We start from the raw sequence: 23078 nt of genomic DNA, 5'->3' as shown, positions 1-23078 counted from the left end.
CTGAACGTTAACCGAGTCTTTGAGAAGTACAACCTTCATCACAAAGCTACTTTTGATTTTTCTTGCTGCAGAAGAATACAGAGCATAACCCATCCATCCATAACTACCTGAGCTTTTAAAGTTTCAGTTTTGAAAGATGTGCATAGCCTTCCCTCTTAAGCCCTAGGGGAACTGGAGTGAAACAATGTGGCAGCAAAAACCATGAACTAACATGAATGGATTCATTATTGGCAAGAATAGTTCAGGCACAAGGCACCATCTTTCAGCCTTGGGTAAGAAAGATGCTTTGGTACCAAAGCAAGCTCCTATTACATCAGCACAACACTTCATAAGGTTTTTTGGTCACTTTATTTTTGAAAGTTGTGTTTTGTACAAAAAAAATTACCTTAAACACCACCATGAAAAACACTTACAACAGACTTCCTATTTTTCCCATGTTATGAGAAAGACTGAGACTGTAACAAAAGTCAAAGAAAGCAGGAATTCTTTGCCCACTCTAAACCCAGCAAAAAAGCAGGGCTACCCCTTTTCTCTCAATGTCGTTGTTCAGACAGCATTAAAAATACATGAATCTTGTCTGTACTCTGCTGTTAACAGTAGTAGTGGCTTGCTTATTCACAGTCTCTGCCCTCAAGACTGAGGGCAGTTCTCCTGCCAGTCCACAACAGGGTAGAAGGGGATTGCTCAGAGTGTAGCCTCTCAAATAAAAAGCAATTAAGAATCAAGGTGCCAAGTTCCAGAAGGTTCCCCGTAAGTCTATAACTCAGCTGTACGTGCTTTTCACCAGGGCCCCAAGAGAAGATCTCTCACTCCCAGACATTGGCAGCATGTACGTACCATCTGCACAGGGCAAGTGTATTAAGACTGGCCTGTATCATGCTTAAGGGGACAGTAATTTATGAAAGTTGACCAAGTAAGTGCAAGAGTCCCTTATGCAGTTTTCAATGTGTTACCATTCTTATCCTGGGCTTCCGTGGTTCCTATTATATAAAAATAAATTCTGATAGCTTCACAGGAAAACCCTCTGCCAAACAAGGAACTTCTGGCAAGCATGAAATCACAATGCTGACAGTGACTGTGCTGTGTGGGCAGTCACCTTGGGAAGCTTGTATCAGAACTCAAATGGCAGCTACCTGTCTCATTGTGTCTTAATGTCAGTTCAGTTTCAGCAAATGTTCCTTTTCCTTAGCAGCACATTGTTTCCTTTTGCTTCTCAGTGATTGAGAAGACAGAGACAATATTTTGACTGAACTGAAGTCATGAGACTATATTTAACTCCTATATCTTTTTAGCATTGCCTCTCTCCAGTCTGAGAGGCTGGCATGCATCCCTTTACAGCTGTTGAAGGAAACCAGTGCATACTTCTCAATACTTTGCCATTAGTAAAACAAAAGACTGCACAGGTGCTAATGCCTCTTCCGCCCCCAGAGTCAGGCATAGAGCACTCTGTGCCAGTTATGCCAGCAGAAACTGTGTAACAGTGCAGAAGCTAGAAAAGCTGAAAATGCATTCAAAGAAAAATAATTCCAGTGTAAACCCTAGGGAAAAAAAGAAAAAAAGACAAAATACGCCTTTTACAGTGTCAGCTGTTTTAACACATGGCCTTTTTCCTTCCCCTTTCTGCACCCATCCATGGCCCTTTTTTCTTCTCAGTGATTCATCTCCCATTCCTGCTCAGTGCTGAAAACTCATATTGCTTTCTTGTTGTCTTTACTCAACTCTCAGCACTTCTCCCCCAGCTTTGCTGCATTTTTAAAAACCTAAACCAGTATTATATTTGTAAGACACACCATCAGGGACCAGTGCTGTTCACATCCAGAGGCATCCATGGGACTCAACACACCGGAGACGGCAGAAGCAGTGTAAAGAAAATCAGAAGTGAGAGAAGGAGAACTGGCTGGGAGGCACCCGGCTAAACAAGCACTGGGAAGATGGGGAGAAAAGAACTCGGTGTGGAAAGCCTATCACATTGGTAGCAAGTGGTCATCCCGTTCTTCTGACTCCTCGCCCAGCTGGTCATCCCCCACACCACGGTACGCGGCTGGCGCGTTTCGAGGCTTGGATCGGCACACAAAGTCACAGCCGTCCTACAAGCACAGGACATGGCACCAGCATCAGACTCTGCAACTGACTCAGCATCCAAAGCAAAGCGGCTCCTGCGACTTCTCTTTTGCTAAGGGATTATGCCTATCGCTGTGCTACCTAAGACACGTCCCCAAAACTTGTCTTGACATAAAAACATTCTACTCGGTCATAAAGGCTCTGGGCATATTGATTAACAGTGTGCAGCAACACCAGGCCAAGGCAAGCACGAGGGATAAATGGCACTGCCTATAATGACCAAGGGAGGGTTTCAGGGAGGTCGGACATGTGTATTTCACAGTCCACAGGTGAACATTTCTCTCTGGAAAGCATTAACCCCTAAAAAGTATGTGTTCCAGTTATGTAGCAGTTGCAGGATAGTGGCAGGGAATTGGTCTTGGCAAGGATTCAAAAACAGAATACTCAAGAAAAATGAAACAGATATCTTCTTCTGCTTCAAAGTACATCACTCTGGCAGTAGGTCTACCCAAGAGACATAGTCTGCCATTTTCTCCTAATACAGGTGCCAGGCTGGGAATATATAGGGATTTTCACTCACCGCCACCAAATTGCCCAGATCTTGCCAGAAGGCAAAGTGAGGAAACTGCTCCATGCCCTTTGCTCCCACTACAAGGCGCTGGTAGAGGAACCCACCAATGATGTAGACTGCAATCAGTGAGGCAAACCTGGAATGCAGAATTAAAATAAATAAATAAATAAATAAATAAATCAAAGCTGAAGAAATCCTATAGACAATCTATTTCAACCCAACTACCTGCCTCATACTGGCATTAGAGCAAGTATCTGAGCACCACTCAAGAGCAGAGCTAAGGTCCCCAAATTATCAATTTGATAGTATAAATCTTTTAGCAGCATTATGTGAAGCAGTGCCTCTAAGCACAAACACAGAAAACAAGTCAAGACTCCTAGTCTGAATTCCGAGCTCTAGCAAAGAGCCCTTATACATTTTTAGGAAGTCACATCTCCATGTTTAAGTGCATTTGTCTGTAAGCTATGAAGGAGACTCTCTACAGGGAACAGAGCAGCCCTGCATCATGCTTAGAGCAAGAGCTTTTGTCCAAAAATCTCAGAGGCATAGTAATATCTAATGGTGGCTGTGGGTAGGTATACTACAATTACTTAGTCTACTATAGCATTTGTGAGGTTTCTAAATAGCACTGGAGATTATGGCCTAGGCACAAACAGCTCTTCCAATGACTCACGTGATCAGTAGAATGGAGCCAACACTGAGGTGGGAATTCTCAGCTGGACAAGCCACACTGCTGTCCATCTCAAAGAGGTAGAAACATTCCTGCTCCTTTTCCCGCTCTTCAGAAATAATGCTGAATGAACTCTGTAATTTGGAAAAGTTAAGCCATGTGAAAACATGCCCAGGTACATTGAATTTCACCAGGAGACAGTTTTACCATTGCTGGTGCAGCTAGGCAACAGATACTAGAGGACACCTTCCTAGCCCCTCAAAGCCCTTCTGCTTACAAACAACTACTTGTCTGGCAGCCTCCTGATCCTCTCCCACCTCATATGTCACTCACCGCTGTAACTCCTCGCTTGCAAGAAATCATTATCACAGCTCGTCTCTTCTCACCACTGCAGTGAGTGCCATATGAATCACCTCCTTTATAAATCAGCATGATCCAGTCACCTGCCAGGAGAGAAACATACAGGCTGCAAATTCAGATCAGGAGGCAAAAGGCAGCTGCTGAGTAAGAAAAGTGTGGAGTGGAATCTTACTTCCATTGAAGACCTGGGTTTCATTGATTCTTCCTATCACTGTGGTCTTTCCGTTCTGTCTATCTGTTTGCACCAGGCCACCATAATCGTGAGAAGTGCTGTTGACCTCCCTGCACACCCTGAATTGGTAGACGTAGTTTTCCGTTTTGCCTTTCTCCACAGTCACATTAAACCTGCAGCAGGGAAAGGACAGAACAGACAGCCCATCGGATTACAAAGAACAATTCTCAGAGCAGCAGGCACTTCAGACCTGCAAAAGTCAGAGTCCATACAGACGGGGGAACCCATTTCGCGGTCCTACCCCAAATCTTCCCCTCCTCCTGGCCCAAGGGCTGGCACTGCACAGCCCCAAGGCCTGCAGGGTGTTGTACTGTACCTCATGTGGCTCAGGGGCTCCAGTTTCTTCAGCAGGGCTCTTTCCATTTGTGATTCACTGCTTTCATCACCAATCACATCACAGTTCCTCTCTTCAGACTGCTCAGCCCCCGCTACAGCCAGGGCCATAAAGACCAGCAGCAAGGCAGAGGTATGGCAAGGTGATGGCATCCTGGACACAAGCCACAGGGAACACAGAGGATTAACTGCTTCAGCCCCCTGCAAACTAACTTCAGGGTCACGGAGTCAATGATTAGCCACTTCCTCAGTCCTGACTGCAAAAAGGAGAAGGTGAAGTCTAGAAACAACTCACAGTTCCCAAGAGACACTAAATCTGAGTCTCTTACGTGGCCAAAGGCAATTCACTTGGCCCACTTGGGACTCTTTTATGAATTTTCCCTTGGGACCTCAAAACGTTTTGCTGCTGAGCACACTAATTAGCTGCCAGACCAGAGTCCAGCAGGCTGAACACTGGAGTAATTTTCAGGCATAAGCCACTGTTATTGCATTGCACTGAGAAGCCAGTCAGCAGAAAATTATTTATGAGGCCTCTTATCAATCCTCTTCACAGATCTCATGTAAAGAGCTCACAGGAAAGACCCACTGTGATTAGTCAGGCTCTGTTTGTTCCAGTGGCTTAATCTTAATAATTATCTTTCTAGTACTACTTTAGCTGAGAATTTGAAAGTGTTTAATACTGCTAAGCTGCAACTTCACAGAAGTTTTCTTCTGTTTACACAAGGGAAGGATGAAAGCAAGACATCCTGTGTGAGATCCAAGCAACGAAGCTGTAATGATAACAATAATAAAATCTAGAAGACCTGGCTTTCAGGTTCATGCTAAAATCACATACAAAACATTCAATGATTGCACGAGCCCACCAGCGCGGTGCAACAAATTCTCCTGCCGTAGATTTTGGTAAAGCCCCACGTGCTGGCAGGCAGGCAGCCAGGAGACCCTCAATTAAACAATCGCCCGGCTGCAGATGGGCACAGAACCCATCTGACTGAACCCAATGGTTTCCCCGCATCCCTGCCGGACACTGCCGAGCTGGGGCTCTGCTTCCCACGGGGGCCAGGCGCCAACACAAGGTTAGAAACGCCTAAACCACAGAATCGGTCCAAGCTCCTCGCACAAGCAGGGCCGTCCTAGAGCACAATGCACAGGATGGCGTCCAGGCGGCTCTGGAATATCCCCAGTGAGGGAAACTCCACAGCCTCTCCGGGCAGCCTGAAATGAGGAAGCCCGTGACACGAGGGCTCGTGACTCGCCTCTCCCGAGGCCACAGGCAGGTCCCTGCCCCCAGCACTGGACACGGCTCCTCCCGGGAACCTGCCACGCGCCGCCGGAAGCGACCCCGGCCGGGCCCCCCCGGCCGCTGTCCCGCGCTCGCCCCTGCGGCTCCCCCTCGCCGTGCCCCGCTCCGCACCGTCCCAGCCTCAGCCCCAGCCCCGCGCACCCACCTGCGGCCGCCCCCGCGTCCTCCCCGCCGCGCACGGGCACAGGCGCCGCCGCCTGTAGGGAAGAGAGACCCGCGGGTCACGGGTATCCCATGCTGGGCGGGTCGCAGAGCGCAGGCACGGGCGACACCGGCCTCCTCCACGTCGCGGCCGGCTCCCTCGCCCGCCCCGCCAGCCGGAAAGAGCGTGGCGGAACTCGCGCTGCCACCAATGGGAGCCCAGGAGCCGCCGGGATCGCCCGCCCAAGAGCAGCCCCGCAGCGAATGGAGCGCGGCGGGGAGCGCCGGGCTGCGCCGGGCCCCGCCCACTTCCCTCCTCCACCCAATGGGCGGGGACTGGACGGAACCGGGGCCCCGCCTCCCCTCGCTTCCCGCCCAATGAGCTGCGAGGGCCGGCGGAAAGGGCGAGCCCCCGGGGGGGGCGGTCCTGTGGAGGCAGTGGGAGGGAGAGGGGTCGGTGGGAGGGGGTGAGACGCAGTCCCGCGGGGTGGTGGTCGCTGGGCTGCCGGCTGGAAGTCACCTCATTCAAGTGCGTTGTGGCTTTCCCAGATGGAAGTCGCGCTCTTCCCTCTTCTATCTCCGGTACAGCAGCAGGCAGGCTTCCCGGCGACAGCGCTCCCCTCGTTCCCGCTGCCGGAGGCAGTGGTGGTCCAGCAGTTTATCCTCGGGCTTTACCATTCCCACCGGGTGCCTCCAGAGTGTTGAACGAGCGAGGGGTCTAGACCAGTTCACAAAAGTGCTTTGTGTTCTCGATCCTTCTGATTTTGTCCCCATTTTTTATCTCTGTGGTAGACTCTTTCCAGTACGTCCATGTTTTGTTATACTTTGGAATGAAGGTGTCTCTCCCAGCTCCTGGAAGTTTTGCCACTGCAGAGGAATTCCAGGTCCAGCTGATAGTGCACAAGGGTGGTGGACTTGAGCATCTTGGGTGTGATTCATAAAGCTATAAATTATTTGAGACTGGCCCATTTAAAGGTCATTTATCTCCTTAAGTCAGGCTCCCACTGCAATGATAAGAGAGTCCACTTTCCAGGGGTCTGTTGCTGGAAGGGACAGGTGTTCCTTGTCAGAGTTCTGAGGCTTTTGCATCTTTTACTTAAGAAAGAAATGTGGTGTTTAGGGAACTTAGCAACATGCTAGAGAAACCACTTGTTTGAGAGAAGTTTGGGAGATTTCCCCATGGTATGCTGCTTCAGCAGTGAAGAACTGGGGGCATTGTTGGCTCCTGGAAAACTGATTGATTTAGTCCTGCTGTGATTCCACTGGGAGTATGGCACAGCTGCAAAAGTCAGACTTATTTATTCACACTTAGCTATTAACTGTGTGTTACCTGCCCACCTCCTACGGTGTGACTGTTCCCTCTCTACTTCCTGTTGAAACTAAGAATTCAACTTACTGCTGATATTTGAGAAAAAATGGTAAACCACATCAAAACAGAGCTCTTAGTTCTTTCTTGCCAGCCTTTACTTCTCCAGTTCTTCACAAATAGCACTGTCTTTATGGTCGCTCTGGTCCTGTAGGCAGCTGTAGGGCCTTTTCCCCTTGGTCTGGGCACTTAGGCTCTGTCTGAATCCTGTTGGCTTCTTTTCAGCCACACAGACTGTATTCCCAGCTAAGTTGTCCTTGCGAGTATAGTAGCTCTCTGGGCTTGAGAGCTCTCTTTAGACTTCTGTATTATCCACTCAAAGCATTCAGGAAAGACTTTCTTCCTCTTCCTTCTGTCTTCTACCTTCCCTTTCCCTTCAAGCACAGACTCCCTATCTTGCTGTCTACAGGCTCTACCCATGATTGCAAGGATTTCTGTGGGTGCTACATGCCACCCTTTAAGGCAAGTGGAGAAATTTGCAGAAATATCCAGTTCATGCCTTCCTAGACATGTGCATTGTAACAAATTGGCCACAATACTGTATCAAACTAAGCATCCTCCCATGCAATCATTTCTCAAATTTAGAGCATGTCACCAGGACTCATAACAATCATCCCTGTTGGGAATAGCAGTCATCTCAACTACTTTGTTGAGAATGCCCAAACAATTCTGGTAAATTACATGTACTCCACTGTGCTGAAGATGCGCACCCTGAGCCTGGTAAACATCCCCATTCTGAGCATGAAATGGAAAGGATCAGAATCTGGATTAAAACAAAAATCAGCCAACTATGCGGCTAAGAGGTTTCTCAGGATGCTAGAAGCATCAGTAGTCCCCACCATAGAATCAAAGAATCTTTTAGACTGGAAAAGACCCTTAAGATCATCAAGTTCAACCATTAACCTGACACTGCCAAGCCCACCACTAAACCATGTCCCTAAGCTTCACATCTGCATCTTTTTTAAAAACTTTCGGGGATAATCATGCAACCACTTACCCGGGCAGCTGTCCCAGTGCTTGATAATTCTTTTGGTGAAGAAATTTTTCCCAACATCCAATCTAAACCTCCTCCGGTGCAACTTGAATTATTCATCAATGGTCAATACTTCAAAAGCCACAGAGTCACAAAATGATTGCATTGGGAAGGGATCTCTCAAGGTCTTATGGTCCAACCCCCTGCTCAAGACAGGCCATCTACAACCTGGTCCACCTACAGCCCAGGACTGTGTCCAGACCACTCTCTATTGAGGGAGACACCTCAACCTTTCTGGCCAACCTCTGTCAGTGTTCGATCACCCTCACAGTAAAAAAGCATTTCCTGATGTTCAGAGAGAAGAACTTCTGTGTTTCGGTTTGTGCCCATTGCTTCTTGTCCTGTCACTGGGCACCACTAAAAAGATTTTGACTCTTCTTGTAACCTTCCTTCAGAAATTTATATACATTAATTAGATCCTCTCCAAGATGTCTCTTCTTCAGGCTAAACAGTCCCAATCTCTCAGCCTTTCCTCATAGAAGAGATGCTGCAGTCCATCATCTTTGTGGCTCTTTGCTAGACTCTCTCCAGCATGTCCGTATCTCTCTCATACTGATGCTGTTAAGGTGTTGACTCAGAGAGCCTTGAGGGATGCCAGTGTCTGCCTTGTGTCACGAGCATATTCACACTGGTATTTGGTGTAGAAAGAGTTCCTAGTAGAATTGTCGAGAGCTCGTAAGGCTTCCTTCTCAAACCCATGCTGTCCACCTCTACTTCCCTTTTGACAGCAGCTGGGCTGCCAGTTTGCCATAGCCATTGCTTATCGCACTTTTCATCTTGTGCACATGCTATTCACCTTCTTAGCTTGTGCTCTCGTTATCCACCTGCTTCTGACCCTGAGAGGAACCTCCTCAGAGCAGCGCACATCCTCCCAGTTACTGCTCAGTGTAACCATGCCCTCTCGCATTGGCAACAATTAAAATACTCATGAGCTTGGTGATTAATCACCTTTTCCACCAGCAGTTATTCTTAAAACATCCTTCATCAGATTAGGAAATGGAAGTTGCTGCAGTTACACTGCTTTCCATTCTGTTGTAAATTTGGTTGTCTTGAGCAGCTGGAGATGGAGGTTGCAACTTCACATTACTTGTCTTTCGAATATAGCCTCAGGTTTCCTGTTTTGCAGGCGTGGAGCCCTGTTGTTCAACAGCCTGATTGAAACATCTTGTGCTCACTCTTTGCTTTGGCATGGAGGGAAGCAGATCAGAAACTTCTGCAGCTGATATGAGTGAGGAGGTAACGTATACTTCTGTCAGATTCTCTCAGGCTTCTCCGCCAAGGGCCGAAGCTTCACAGGAAAAAAGAGGTAGGAAAGCCAGGTGAGGTCAGTCAACAAAAGATTTTATTTTGAGTGCAAGCAAGATCTAACAGAAACCCTCTGATCTGGCCACTGATTCGTAGTGCCAGCTTAGGGTGCTGTTGCTTTGGTTCTAAAATTACTGTGAATATTTTAATGTGAAAAAAGCTGATGGGTTAGAGACCTGGCATTGTCCCCTTCCCTCTCTGTGTCAGACCTCTTTCGGTGTCTATGCCTGGGCATTCAACCCAGGCATCCTTTTGTCCACAAGAGGTTTAAGGTTGTCTGCTTGTCAGCAATAGGAGATTGTGAGCAATAGTTCTTTGAAGGGAAGGCAAGATGCGAATACAGATAAATTAGAGACATATGGTAATCAGAGATCAGAGACAGAGAAGGCATATGATATCATCCAGCCTCTCTCCCCTGGGGCTATGCAGGATTCTTTTGTAATAGATTTCTTTTTGTTTTCTGTGTTCTAGTTTTATATACCTCCCAGTGAGCAAGTTTTCAGCTTTTGCCTTGAGACAGTTCTGCAGGGCATCTTACTATCAGGAAGATTTTCTTAGTGCTTTCCTTAAATTTTTTCTTCCCTTGTTTTCCCTCCATTACCCCTGATAGGCCTTGTCAGTGTCACATTGAGCAATACCTCTAGCTGCTTAGTTGAGAAATGCCACCCTAGAAGAGAGATTTTGCACTGATGGTCATTCTTTGTAAGTGTCTCCTTGCAAAATATTGAAGGGGTTGGAACTGGATGATCTTAAGGTCCTTTCCAACCCAAACTGTTCTATGATTCTATGATTCTATGAAATACCTGTGTACTTCAGATGAGTTGTGTTGCATTGGTTGCAACACTGATGGTTCACCTTAATTTTTTTCACAGTTGTTACAGTGGAGGGGCTCTTACTGTGGGATACAAGATTTCTATGCTCTGATCAGAATAACTGTGTATTCCTGTGGTGGTTACTGCTGCCTGGTCACTTACTGTGCTATGGTAACAAAGCCAGCACAGAAACCCCCAAGTTTCTCTCTAGTACTCACACTTGATCTGCTTGGAAAGCAGTCTTGCTTTTGCACATGTTTTCATCTGAAAACACAGTGACATCTCTTGAGATGTTTGCATTTTTCTTTTTAATATTCCTCCTTTTCACAGTCTTTCATGTACCCTCATCTTTTTGAGCTAAAGTCAGAGAGCCTAAAATAAGGAAGCTGATCTTTGAACACATTTTCTGTGTATATTATTTGATTATTTCTCAGCTCTCTTCAGCATGCAAGGGGTCCCTAAGGAGCTCAGTTCAAGTACCTTTCTTTAGAAGATCTTTATATTCAACTCTGTCCCTGCCTCCATCACTTTTGAGAGGCGTGCTCTCAGGCATTTCTTCTCTGTTCAAATGCACACTCCTACTGACTTTGTAGTTGTCTCTGTGGCACACTATCACCGACGTATAGATCAGTCGTCTGATTAAACAAACGAAGAGTTACCCTGGTTGTGTCTTCTGTTTGGCTTCCAGAGAGTCTTAGACGTGCTGCAGTACTAAAATGTCAGTCCACTAGTCACTTAAGACAGTGTTAGCCTGGGTGATGTGTTTGTCATCTCCTTTTTTTCTGCAGTTGGTCTAAAACAATAGAGAACTACTCTATTAATTGCCGAGAGGCACCAGCTCAAGTGCTCAGTGCTGACATTTAAGGATTAACCGTTTCACAGACTGTCATCCCAGCCTTGTCCTGGCAGTAGTTTTCCCTAAAATCAGTTAACAGTTATCTGAAGGATCCAGGAGATAGCTTCTTTGGAGAGGCAAGAGAGGAAGGAAAACAAGTGCAAATCCTCAGAAATATGACCTCAGAACCAAGAGATATGTTTCAACAGATATTTATCCCCTTTTACTTAGTTTTCAGTTGCAATCTGCAGAGAAAAATCTCCACCCTATCCATTATCCTCAGGCTGACATTCTCTTGAGGCTTATTCTGATGACAAAACCCAAGTCACCAGAGATACAAACATGACCTTACAAGAAGAATAGAGAGCAGAGTCAAAGTTCAAGTTCCAGACTCAGTCCAAGTCCTTCAATTCTCCCATTGTCTCCTTGTGTGAAGCCAAGGACTACATTGTAGCTGAAAAGTCTTTCTGTATTTTGTAACTGAAAAGGGGTGGGGTTTTGTTATTTAATAATGAGTTTACAAAATAAGAAATGTTGTAATTTTTTTAACTATGATTGGGCAGCTAGAAGTCCTACAAGCTTCAGGAAACACACCAAAACCTTTATCTTAGAAAAGATCTTTATACCAAAAGAATGATGCTTACAACAAAACTCCCTCATGCTCTCCCTTGTTACCTTAGAAACTTCTTCTAGCCAAAATTGCAGGTCTAAATATATTGCTAAAAATGAGAAAATGGCCTTAACTTTAGTGAGCCTGCAAACTGCTCAAGATCAAAATGAATTACTATTTATTAATTTACTGATTTGGTCTACTTTCTGTATTTGATAAAGCTTCCAGTGTTTAAAGGACACATTCTTGTTTTTTAAGTGAAGTCCCTTTCCCCTCTGTTTTAGCGCTGGCTTTCCTTGTCTTTCCCATGCTATTCTTGATATGTGATATGCGTTTGTTTTCAGTCTCCACCAAGAGATCAAGTGTGTTTCTTTGGGTCTTGTGACATGACCAAGAGAGAAGCACCTCAATTTTCATGAGATCCAGTAGGGACTTTGTTGCTGGATTTGGGTAGAAGGCTCTGAAGCATCACAAGAGCAGGATGTAGTACATAAGTTAACTACACATTTACTGCTTCTTAGAAAGTCCTGTTGTCTGTGCTGCTATGCAAACCAAACTCCCCTGGAATTCATCTGTGGTTGTGTCATCCTCTCCTCAGTTGGGGTGAGAGGACATTTTAGTGCTGGGATTTCAAATGTTTTATGGAAAGTGAATGCCTCTCAGGTCAAACACAGCTGCAGGAGATGACAATGGGAAAGCAACATGCAGCCTGGAGGTTAACATGTCCTGCTGGACAAGAGCAGATCTGTAGGAAAAATCCTTGCTTTCAGTTTAAGAAAATGGCAAAAATACCTGCAGGACAAGGAAAAATGCAGCAAGAAGTTCTTTATTGCAGCGCTGGGTGCAATCCTAAGTCACATAGGCCTAGAAGCACACCAACCGTTTGAAACACGCGCCTTTTGTATTCTCTTGGTTACATAAGCTGTTACATATTCAGTGATTTCCAAGTTTTTTACCTTAAAAGGTAATTTCTTGGACTCAGGAGGGGGTGTTACCCTCCCTCTTGACTGATTTGTGATGTACCCCCCTGTACGTTGTACAGGGGAGTCTCTCCACACACAATGGGTAACCACACCACAGAGGGTACATTTTTAATTTTATACTTTTCCCTATTCCTTGCCACAAAGGTTCCCTGGCGTCAGGCCCAGACAGGACCTTCCACCTTGCAGCTTTCACAATATACCTAAAAAACCCCTTGGAATTAAGTGAAAAAAAGAAAACCCCACCCCCTTCTGTTTTCCACTAAATTCATTTGCTTATAATAAAACCAGATTATTTATTTCTCATAGATCTCTCCATGTCAGTCCTGACCAGCCCTTTGAAAGGAAGCTGTGCTGGACTACAGTGGAGGCTGCCCCAAGGACTCACTCTCTGCCACTGGCAGCAATTGAACAGCAGGTGGTGGTGGTGAAATTGTGGAGGGACAGGCATCCCAAGGTCTTCAAGGCTGGCTCTCCCACCATGCCAACCCACTATGGAAGAGGCAGATGAGAACATAGAACTGACTTGGGAGTATCCTGGGAAGATGTAACATGACCATGTGCCTAAGCCTGTGGACAGGATGCTAAGATTAAACCTGTTGCTGTTGCTGAAAGAGCTAGGGGAAAAGCTTTGGGTTTCTTTTTGCATTTAGCTTGAACATGGTGGCTGTAGCAATACAGCTCTGTGTTTCCACCCCAAGCTTCAATGCTGAGGCAGGAGCAGGTTTATTGGGAGGCTCCTGCCAGAACAAGGCTCCACATGGTACCTGGGGGGCTTCAGCTGACTTGTGGTAGGTGCTTCCTCTTCTGGGGTCAGCCACCACAGGACCAGCTGTCTCTGTGGCCAGGAAGGGGCAGAGCTGTGGCTGATCTGAAGATGGGCACCTCCTGAGAAGCTCAGGCAGGAACTGATTGCCCCAAGCCCAGCTGAAATGGGACCCTGGACCAGTGGGCAGGGGCATGGGGAGACCCCAGGTAGGCTGGCAGTGGCAGTGATGTCAGCCATGTGCAGAGTGTAGACAGTGTTGCTCTAAAGAGTTCAATTCTTTACGGAAATGCGCTGGACAAAGCAAACTATGTAAAACCATAGTCAGTTTTCATGTGTCTCCTGCTCACTGTGATTTCTTTTCTCTTTTACAGATCCCCATCTGTGGTCAGCAGTTGTGCTGGGCTTGGCTATAGGCTTTGGGATATTGAGCACCTCCCTAGTGATTGCTTTGATTTGGAAGATGAGTAAGTGCACAAGGCATTACTGAGAATGAGCAACAAAAGCAAAGGACTGGAGACTCATCTAAGTACAGGAACTCCATTATTCGGGGTTAAACAAGAAGCTATTCTAGGTTTCTACCAGCCTTATGTACCCACTGCCTATCCAAAATATTTTGAAGGATATATTCCTTGTGCAGACCCCAGGCAACCCATTTCAAATCCTGTGGCAAAGAACAGTGAAACATATTGTGAAGTTTTTGTAGACTTGCCAGCTGTAAGTGTAGTGTTAAACTGTAGAACAAATGTGTCAGGTCTGTTACACTTCTGCATGCATGCAGAAGGTGCTAGACCATGTGGAGGAGCCTACTGTTATCTGCTTAAAATCCGTTCACCTGATGTGTGGCATAATCACAGTGTACCCACAGAGTGTAATCTGCTTTCAGATAGCCAATTTTAGTTATTGGATGTCTGAGTAGTTCAGTGGAAACCTGGGGTGGGTGGAGGGGTGGGTGGGGGTGTGCAAGCGTGTACTTGCACCAGCATCAGAGTGCACGTGACTATTGTAAGAAGATTTGGAAATTGCACAGAGAATCTGTGTTTGTGCATTGTTGTTTTCAGATGCTTGTGTTTTCTGCATTGCAACTGTCCAGAAGAGTTGCTTTTCAGTAGGTCCTTGCTGACAAATGTATTTCTGTTGGTTAATGATAGAGAAAAGCTAATATTTTGACTTCTTTTACAGATGACTCCTACCCACACTGCCCTGAAGAGTGGGTGGCCTACAGAGGGAGCTGCTACTCCTTCTCCAAGGAAGAGAAGGACTGGAATTCCAGCCAGGTATCCTGCTGGTCACAGAGAGCTCACCTCCTGGTCGTCAGTGATACCCGGGAAATGGTAATGATTTTCTTAGTCTTTAAGGATCTCCCATTTCCTTGCAGACACTAAGTGATTGACATCCAAGCAGTGTTGTCACTTCAGCAATATTTTGGCTTTAAATGAGAGGAAGGACTTATGATTGATGTTACAGTGCACTGCCAGTTTCAGTATGCACCTTAGAAGTTTGCAGGAAGCAGAGAAGCAAAGGGGAGAAGGGAGACGTGAGGGTCACTGTCAGCTACTCAGAATCATCCTATGAAGAATGTTAGGAGACAACCTTTTCCACTGCTCCTCTCCACCTCCCCTCCTATCCTCAATAAGGCTAATCGAGTGATTACAGGAAATGACTGTGACACTAGGCAGTCACGTACTCATCACTCACAAACCAGTACATCCCCACTCTCAAGGAATGCTTCCTTTTCAAAAGCTACGCTTCTCCTCCCTGCAACTGCTCCAGCTCCTTCTGCTCAGTGACCCATGCCATTCCCCGTGTTCATGCATGGATATTTCTTTCTCAGTCTGTTTTCAGTGCTTACTTCCCGTCTCTGCCAAAATACCTCAGTTGTGCTGGTGAAAGGAGGAACCATCTGTTCCACTGCAGGTGCCCACCGCGGGCAGGGCATGTATGGTCACTAAAGAAAGGGGTAGTGCTGATTACTGGGGCACTGAGGCACATCTGCTTAAGTAGAGCAGAAGCCTTGATCTGGTTTTGCGCAAGCCAGGGCTTATTAGCTTGGGTCCAATGAACGTGGACAGCTTCCAGTCCCTGGACAGAAGTTGCATTGTATGATGTTCTGTGGGGGCTTAAAAAGCCAGGTCTCTGCTTGACTGGGACGATGTACCAGGCTTTCACATTTGCTTAGACAAATCCGGACTCCTTAAGAAGTAGGCATCTTCCCCAGATTACTCATTTTTCTGCATAAAGAAAACCTCCCTGGTCTGGCTGCTTTCTTACCACCATCTCTGCTGCTTGAGTGTTACCTTTTATCCCTGCTCAGACTTACCCATCTAAGTGAGACGTTCCTAGCTATCCATGCCTTATGCTGCAAGGGCTATGATCGCTCAACCTCTGTGTACCAGGGAAGCGTGGTCACCTGCAAACCGCCAGCAACACTCAGGTAGTTCCTCAAGCTGCTCCTATTCCCATGACTTTACCAAGCTAGCTTTGTTAATGCTTCTCTGTGAAGATGTCTTCTCTGAAGCTTTGTTATGGCAGCAGGAGATAAGGATGGAGCCCAGCCATACAACTGAAAGGTTGCTGTTCTTTGGTTTCATTGCAAAGGTGGAGAAGAAAAACTTATTTCTCCTGGCTTTGTCTTTTATTTTTTTTGGAGGGAAGGGAGGGGCAGGGGATTTACTTCAGGGCTAAGTTTCTGTTGTAGGCTTCACCTTTTAACAATAAACAAGAGTTAAAATTTAGCCAAAAGGAAATGAACATTGCAAAAAAGTAAGAGGAATGTTTGTATAAAATTAGAAGAGCTTTGGTCCTGGGTTTGTTATGCATCTGTCAGTGCCTGCACTTCCTGCCCTGCCCTGATTTTTTACCTGTAATCGTTAATACTTTGTATTAGCTAGCTAGCTCCATGGTACAGTATTAATATTAATTCTAATAGCAAACATTCCTACATAAAGTGTGTAGGAAACTCCAGAAGATTGGGGTACAGTTCATAGAATCATAGAATATGCTGAGTTGAAAGGGATCCATCAGGATCATTGAGTCCAGCTCCTGGCTCTGCACAGGACAGCCCCAAGAATCACACCATGTGCCTGAGAGCACTGTCCAGAGACTTCTTGAACTCAGGCTTGGTGCTGTGACCACTTCCCTGGGGAGCCTGTTCCAGTACCCAACCATGCTTTGGGTGAAAAACCTTTTCCTGATATCTAACCTAAACCTCCCCCTACTCAACTTCATGCCTTTTCCTTGAGTCCTGTCACTGGTCATGAGAGCAAAAAGATCTGTACCATCCCCTCCACTTCCCCTCACAAGGATGTTGAAGGCTCCAATGAGGTCTCCCCTCAGTCCCATTCAGGCTGAACAAACCAAGTGACCTCAGCTGCTCCTCATATGGCTTCCTCTCCAGACCCTTCAACAACCTTATGGTCCTTCTCTACATGTCTCTAACAGCTTAATGTCTTTTTTATATTTCAATGCCCAAAACTGCACACATGACTCAAGGTGAGGCCGCCCCAGTGAAGAGCAGAGCGGGACAATGACCTCCCTCGACCAGCTGGCGATGCTTTGCCTGATGCCCTCCAGGATGTGGTTAGCTCTCCTGGCTGCCAGGGCACTCATATTCAACTTGCATATTCGACAACAGTTGTTTCATATATATTGCCCTGAGAAATGTTCTTTGAAGAATCTCCCCAGGACGCTGAAAGCATGCTTACTTCCTTGTGAGTGTACACATAGTTTTTATTCCAGGCATGATTTGCAAGGCTGATCTTCCTGAATAGAAGGTGTGGGTAAGCATATTGTCAACCACTTAAGGAACAATCAGGCAAAGGGATGTATCTTGCTTTCTGTTCTCTTTACTTATCCTGACCTCCATTCTCTGCTTAGCTTTCATTAGTCATTAGTCACTTGGTAATTCATCATCATTTCTAGGATCTGTTCAAGCGTATTCAAACAGAATGTTTCTGGATTGGATTGAGGAACAGCACAAGCTCTGGATGGATTTGGGAAGATGGCTCCATATCCAATTACACCAAGTGAGTTTCATTCTATTTTAAAAACAACAGTGCTGACTCAGATTTCCTGGTGTTCCACAATACCCAGATTCCTACTCCAGATCTCAGGACCTTTCTTTCTGGGCAGATTTTCTTCTTCCTGTCACCTGTACTGCACTAAGATCGACATGGTCTACTTTTTACTGCCTTGCACCTTGTAAAGGCATGTACCTGTGAAAATCAGGTCTAATATTAGTATTGCACTCCCTACTTCCCTCCAGCTGCTCAGACAAAGGATTTTATTTACCTGCACCACCCACACAGATGCTCAGTCAGAAAGGCATATGACCCTACTGGGTTTAGCCACCTTGCACCAATTCTGTCAAGTGCTGGTGTCACTGGGTGTGAGGACCCTGCCCTTTGCTGCTGCACTGGTGCCAACCCACATCAGAACCTTAATTTCAGCTCAGTCTCTACTTGGACAAAACTCAGCATTTTGCATGACGGAAAACATTTATGGTTTGGTCCATTGACTTTGCCCGGCCTTTCCTTTTTATGGCAGTTAAGACAATCAGTTAGTTTCTAATGCCTCTCCAGCAAGGAAACTCACCCAAGATCTCACCATCAGTAGGTCAGTACTCTAGGCACTTGATTTAATTCCCTGCTTAAATCCAGCTTTCCATTCTTACAAACTCCTTGGAGGTGATCATCTTTCCATGAAACACTCAGCACTGCCATTCTCATGCTGGTGGATATCACTGCCACTGCAAGGCATCATGCCTGTGTTTCATTCTGATTTAGGTTCCACAATGGCAAAATTACTTGGTAGTAGTGGGAAGGTGAGTTCTTTAGTGTACATTTTATTTTCTAACAGCTGCCTTTTGGAGGTTGGGTTCTTTCATTTCCTCTGGGCTACACCCTTCACAATCAAATGTTTTTTCTTTCTTGCCTCCAGGAGACAACCTCAGCATTTTCTCCCAATCTCACTTCTGTTCTGTGTCTCTTGAAGGGTCCTCTCTAACAGCCATGTGCAACACTGTGCTGTCCTGATGAAAGGTCATTTCCATGCCTCCAGCTGTGAATTTCGTGCTCCATGGATCTGTGAGAAATCGCTTAGATAAATCCTATGTGCATTTTCATCTCGTAACGATCTCATCAATGGTATGAATTGATCATTGTCCTGCAAACCAAAGCTTCACACAAGAGCAATGACTTGCCTTTTCCATAGCATCACAAAGGTGATTTGCCCATAAATGTAAGTTATCTTCAGTGGTAGATCTGTTCTCAGTCCACATGTGTTAGATTGCTGCTGTTTGTGACCAGGTGAGACCTTGGACATATTCCCTGGCCTAGTCTTTCCCTGTTTGTCCTGTAAGAGCAAACAAAAGCTTTATCACAACAGGTGTCTTCAGATCTTTGAGGATGAACTATCAATTTTCCTTCAATTTTGAGGATCAGATTTCATTTCCATTCCCTGCATTTCCATTGTCTGATATCAGAAGGACTGGAAAAATGAAGCCTGATGTTCACTGGCAGAAACATATAAACAGAATTTCCCAGTGGCAGCCTCTCCTTTTGCATCCCAGTGCTATGAGTGGGAGAAAAGAGGGTGAAATGCAACTACAGCTTCTGTAAATCCAGCAGAGAAAATAAACCTCTATTACTGCACTGGACCAAAAGCGTGTACCTGTGCCATTTCTTCTCTCTGTTGGAAGGAACTAGTTGCAGGCCATGTTTTATAGGCCAACTTTAACCAAACTAGTCAAGAGACAGGAGTCAAAGGTATACAGTTAATTGCGTGAAACTGAATCAACCAAGAAATTGTTTTCCTCTCCACTTCTGCACTTTCATACTGCAGAGAGAGGAAGCAGTGGACAAATCCTTAATAAAAGGAACTTTTAGTTCAAATAGAGCAGAGCCAGGCTCAGAGTTTGAACAGCATAAAAACACAGTGAATATTAAGGGTTGGACAGTAGATTGCATTTCCGCACAGCTGGAAAACTTTTTTACACACAGAGATTTTGTTCCAACAAAGGAAGAGAAATTTTATTAATTTCCAATTTATCCTCTTTATGGTAATATATTTATATTTCAATTTACTGTTGTCAATTTATCCTTGGTCCAGAATTGCAGTCAGAGCAGTAAGTCTGAAAGGACTGCCTGATGGTGGATGGTCCTGATGCAAAGTTACTGCTATTACCCAGTCTGAAGGTTTGACTGACATACAGGCTGCTGAGCCCGTATGAATGACCTCTGAAGCACACGCAGCAACCATGGGCTGCTCTGAACACCTCACCATGCAGATATGATATGGTGCACAGAAGTGTTTCCTTGGGGATTTCCCAAACAGGAGGCCTTAAGCCTTGCCTTGGCGAGCAGCAGGTTCCTGGTAGATGTTCTGAGGTGTGTGTTTGTTCTGGCAAAGATAGGCTGGAGAAATGGGCTGACAGGAACCTTGTGAAGTCCAACAAGGAGAATGTCAAAGTCCTGGAGCTGGGAAGGAACAGCTCCATGCACCAGTACACCATGGGACTGACCCACTTAAAAGGAAGCTTTGCAAAAAATGACCTGGGAATCCTTTTGAACATCAGAATGAATGTGACCAGCAGTGTGCCCTTGCTGCAAAGGAGGCAAATAGTGTCCTGGGCCACATTAGACAGAATAATGCCAACAGGTTGAGGGAGGTGATCATTCACCTCTACTAAGCACTGGGGAGGCCACACTGGGAGCACTGTGTGCAGTTCTGAGCTCCTCATACAAGAGAAACATGGACATACTGGAGAGTCCAACAGAGGGCCACAAAGATGATGAAAGGACTGGAGCACGTCTCCAGCATCTATGAGGCAAGACTGACACAGCTGGATGGTTTATTCTAAAGCAGAGAAGGCTGAGGGGAGATCTTATTCATAGAATCATAGAAGTACAACAACCAATTTTAGCATATCAATTCAGACTCCATACAGTTTACATTTGCTTCATATTTTTATTCTAATTGGAAGGAAATCCTTACCAGCTACCAGTGGCATTATCTTCCATCTACTTAACAGGATGTAACACATGAAAGTGTCAAGGCAGATGAAGACAAACATACGTATCTTAGCATACTCAGCTAAGTGGATATCTGCTTAGCCTCGTATAGGGTTTACTGAGCTGAGAGTCTTAAGGTGGAAATGTTTCCAGCAAGAGTGGGTCTGTTTATCAATAACTGTGCCTGCAACATTAAGACCTGAGTAAACCGCAGTGTACTAGGAAGTGAAAACTTTTTTTCATCTTGGATTGTCTGGGTTACTTTGGGTGAGTCATTTTGTCTGTGCTAGAGTCCATTCAGCTATCAAAAGATGGTTGTCCCTGACTCCTAGAAAGTTGCGAGGTCCTACAAAATAGTGATGGAGACTTTGCCTACTTTGTCAAAATGGTGGTGGCATCTGCAGAAGGAAAGCTAATAGTTACTTTACCAGAGAATCCCAGAGAAGAAACAGCTTCTTATATTGTCATGACATGTAGGCAAGGTGAGCATGTGTCTGAGCTTGCATAGTTTACCTTGTCAATAATGACACAGCTTTACCTCCCCTAGGATTTTACAGTGAAGGGCATATTATAATTTATTATATAATAATGATTTATTATTTTAATATATTAATACGTTAATCTTTAGCTCTTCAAATGTAGGCTCTCAATCTCATCCCAAAGAGATGCGCAAGAAATGTAAGATAAATAAATATATTAGGTTACCTCAAAAGTTGAGCAGTCTTTGAAGGGAAAGGATTTTTAGCTGTGGATTTTATTTTCAACAAAGCACGTAGCACCTCTCTAGGTTCAAGTTTTTGCAATACTAAAGCAATTTGGAGCAAATATTTTCAGTTCCGTGAAAAACAATTGAACAAGTATCTTTGGCAGAGCTTTTAATCTTCTATCTAGAGCATGTTGATATAGTTGATTGATACATACTGGTTTTCTTGGAAGTAAGTTCTTTTTGTATGAACTCTCTAAGCCATCATGAACGAATACTGGAGGAGCATGGCTAGCAGATTGAGGTAAGTTACAATCCTTATTCTCCATGTCATTTTTGAGGCTGCACTTGAACTCTGTTGGGTATGCTGACCCCCAGTTCAAGAGGAACATGGAGAAACTGGAGGTAGTCCAAAGGAGGACTGTCAAACTGGTCAGAGCATGGGAGCAGGAAAATTCATTGCCACAGGGAGTGACAAGGTAGGCAAGACTTGTTTAGTCTGAACAAGAGAAAGCTGTAGTGATTAAAAAACTACCTACGAATACTTGAAGGGCAGTTACAAAGATGTTAGGACGTGAATTTTCCTGGTAGGGGCAGAGGATATAATGTGGGGCAATGGCTACCCCTGCAGCTTTGGGAGTTCAGACTGGACACAAGGAAAGACATCTTCTAGTGCAACACAGGAACACATCATGAGAGAAATAGCAGGCTCTTCATCCTTGGAAGTTTTTAATATCTGATTTGACAAAGTCACAGCTGACAGCACTGGCAGAAGTCCTGGTATAAGTGAAAAGACAGACTACATAAAGTCCAGAGCTCCCTTACAACCAACACTTCTGTGATGCTATTCATGAATGAAACAAGGTTCTTGGTTTAGATACAGGATACTTAATGCTGGTTTTGTACAGTTGGGGCACCTTTGAGCTATGTCAAATGACAGAACTTCAGATTTGCTGAGAGAAATCTCAGAAAGACACTACTAAACCACACTCTCCTCTTGGACAGACCAACACCTTGTGGGTGTTTTCTTGAGGATTTAAGCACTTAAAATCTAGCCAAAAAGATCCAGAAAGCCTCTTTGCTTTCTCAGTTGTGCTCACAGCAAGTGGAAATGGCAGGGGAGAGTGGGAAAATTCATTGCCACTGCCTTGTCTGTGCCACCTCCTACAAGCTAAATCACACGGGCAATACAGAGACCCTTGAAATTAGGCTGCTGGGGTCCAAGTTGCTATTGGGAATGATATAGAGGCCAAGCAGTTTGAGGGCAGTTTGGTATCTGTGAATGTTAAGTGTACTTACTGGGATTCTCAAGTCTTTGAAAACTTGTCCCTTTCAGTGAACTGAAATAATTTTTCTTCAGCTTTTGGCTACAAGAGCACATTTTTGACCAAGGTCCTAATGATGAGGAGCTGACTTGGGAGCAGTGTGAGCCCTTTGGCTATTTGACAAAAGGCATTCCTATGCCATGTGTAGTTCTGCACGCTGTTGCTGTAGGGTTTATGTTCAATCAGTCCAGCTCCTGACCTGTTTGAACCAATGTAAATAGTAATCTTCAAAAAGGCTTTGACCACTCAATGTGCAAATCCTCTTCTCTGTGGGTGAGGCAGACTTTACCGGGTTACATTTCTTTTGGGGGGGGGGCGAAGTGACCTTTAGGCGTCAGATGGAGAAGGAAGAGCACAAATCTGGGCTGTCTTTTCGCAGTCCCCAAGGAAATTGGACACTACTATCCTCTTGTTTCCTGTGCAGGTCACTGCAGGGCAGAATGTAGTCTGTAATGAATATTTGTTATTGCACTGCACTTGGATTTCTTAACTCCAAAGTTCCTGAGCTTACCAAAGTTCTGATGATGATAGTAGAAGGGAAGGACAGTCAGAAAATCATTTTATACTGCACACTTTTTAATCTGAAAATTATGCTTTACATCCTCTAACATAGAGCTCCATTCTTTGGAGTATGCATTAGAAATATAAGTAAGGCAAATATTCTA

At 45.2% G+C, this 23078-nt stretch overlaps 2 protein-coding genes across 5 annotated transcripts; one reads left to right on the top strand and one right to left on the bottom strand.

Moving 5' to 3' along the window:
* Nucleotides 1-329: 329 nt before the first annotated feature.
* M6PR (mannose-6-phosphate receptor, cation dependent) lies at nucleotides 330-5861 on the bottom strand. The gene is made up of 7 exons (XM_027632163.1): nucleotides 5673-5861; nucleotides 4211-4381; nucleotides 3835-4007; nucleotides 3636-3745; nucleotides 3306-3436; nucleotides 2642-2768; nucleotides 330-2087 (listed from the first exon to the last, which is right to left on the bottom strand). The coding sequence occupies exons 2-7, from the start codon at nucleotides 4378-4380 to the stop codon at nucleotides 1965-1967; spliced, it is 834 nt and encodes a 277-aa protein (XP_027487964.1). The 5' UTR covers nucleotide 4381; nucleotides 5673-5861; the 3' UTR covers nucleotides 330-1964.
* KLRG1 (killer cell lectin like receptor G1) lies at nucleotides 4389-19018 on the top strand. Of its 4 annotated transcripts, none has more exons than XM_027632447.1 (6): nucleotides 4389-4500; nucleotides 9194-9373; nucleotides 13750-13842; nucleotides 14558-14709; nucleotides 17297-17400; nucleotides 18368-19018. In XM_027632447.1, exons 2-6 carry the CDS (start codon nucleotides 9256-9258, stop codon nucleotides 18477-18479), a joined length of 579 nt encoding a protein of 192 aa, XP_027488248.1. In that variant the 5' UTR covers nucleotides 4389-4500; nucleotides 9194-9255; the 3' UTR covers nucleotides 18480-19018. The 4 variants fall into 4 exon arrangements, with proteins under 4 accessions (XP_027488248.1, XP_027488182.1, XP_027488126.1 ...); XM_027632381.1 differs by lacking the exon at nucleotides 4389-4500 and adding an exon at nucleotides 6054-6121; XM_027632325.1 differs by lacking the exon at nucleotides 4389-4500 and adding an exon at nucleotides 6077-6250.
* The last annotated feature ends 4060 nt before the right edge of the window (nucleotides 19019-23078 follow it).

This window comes from Corapipo altera, unplaced genomic scaffold (genome assembly GCF_003945725.1).
Source record: "Corapipo altera isolate COAL_440 unplaced genomic scaffold, ASM394572v1 0, whole genome shotgun sequence".
NCBI classification, from domain to species: domain Eukaryota; kingdom Metazoa; phylum Chordata; class Aves; order Passeriformes; family Pipridae; genus Corapipo; species Corapipo altera.
The sequence above is the reverse complement of the archived record's forward strand: the minus strand, read 5'-3'. Positions and strand labels throughout refer to the sequence as shown.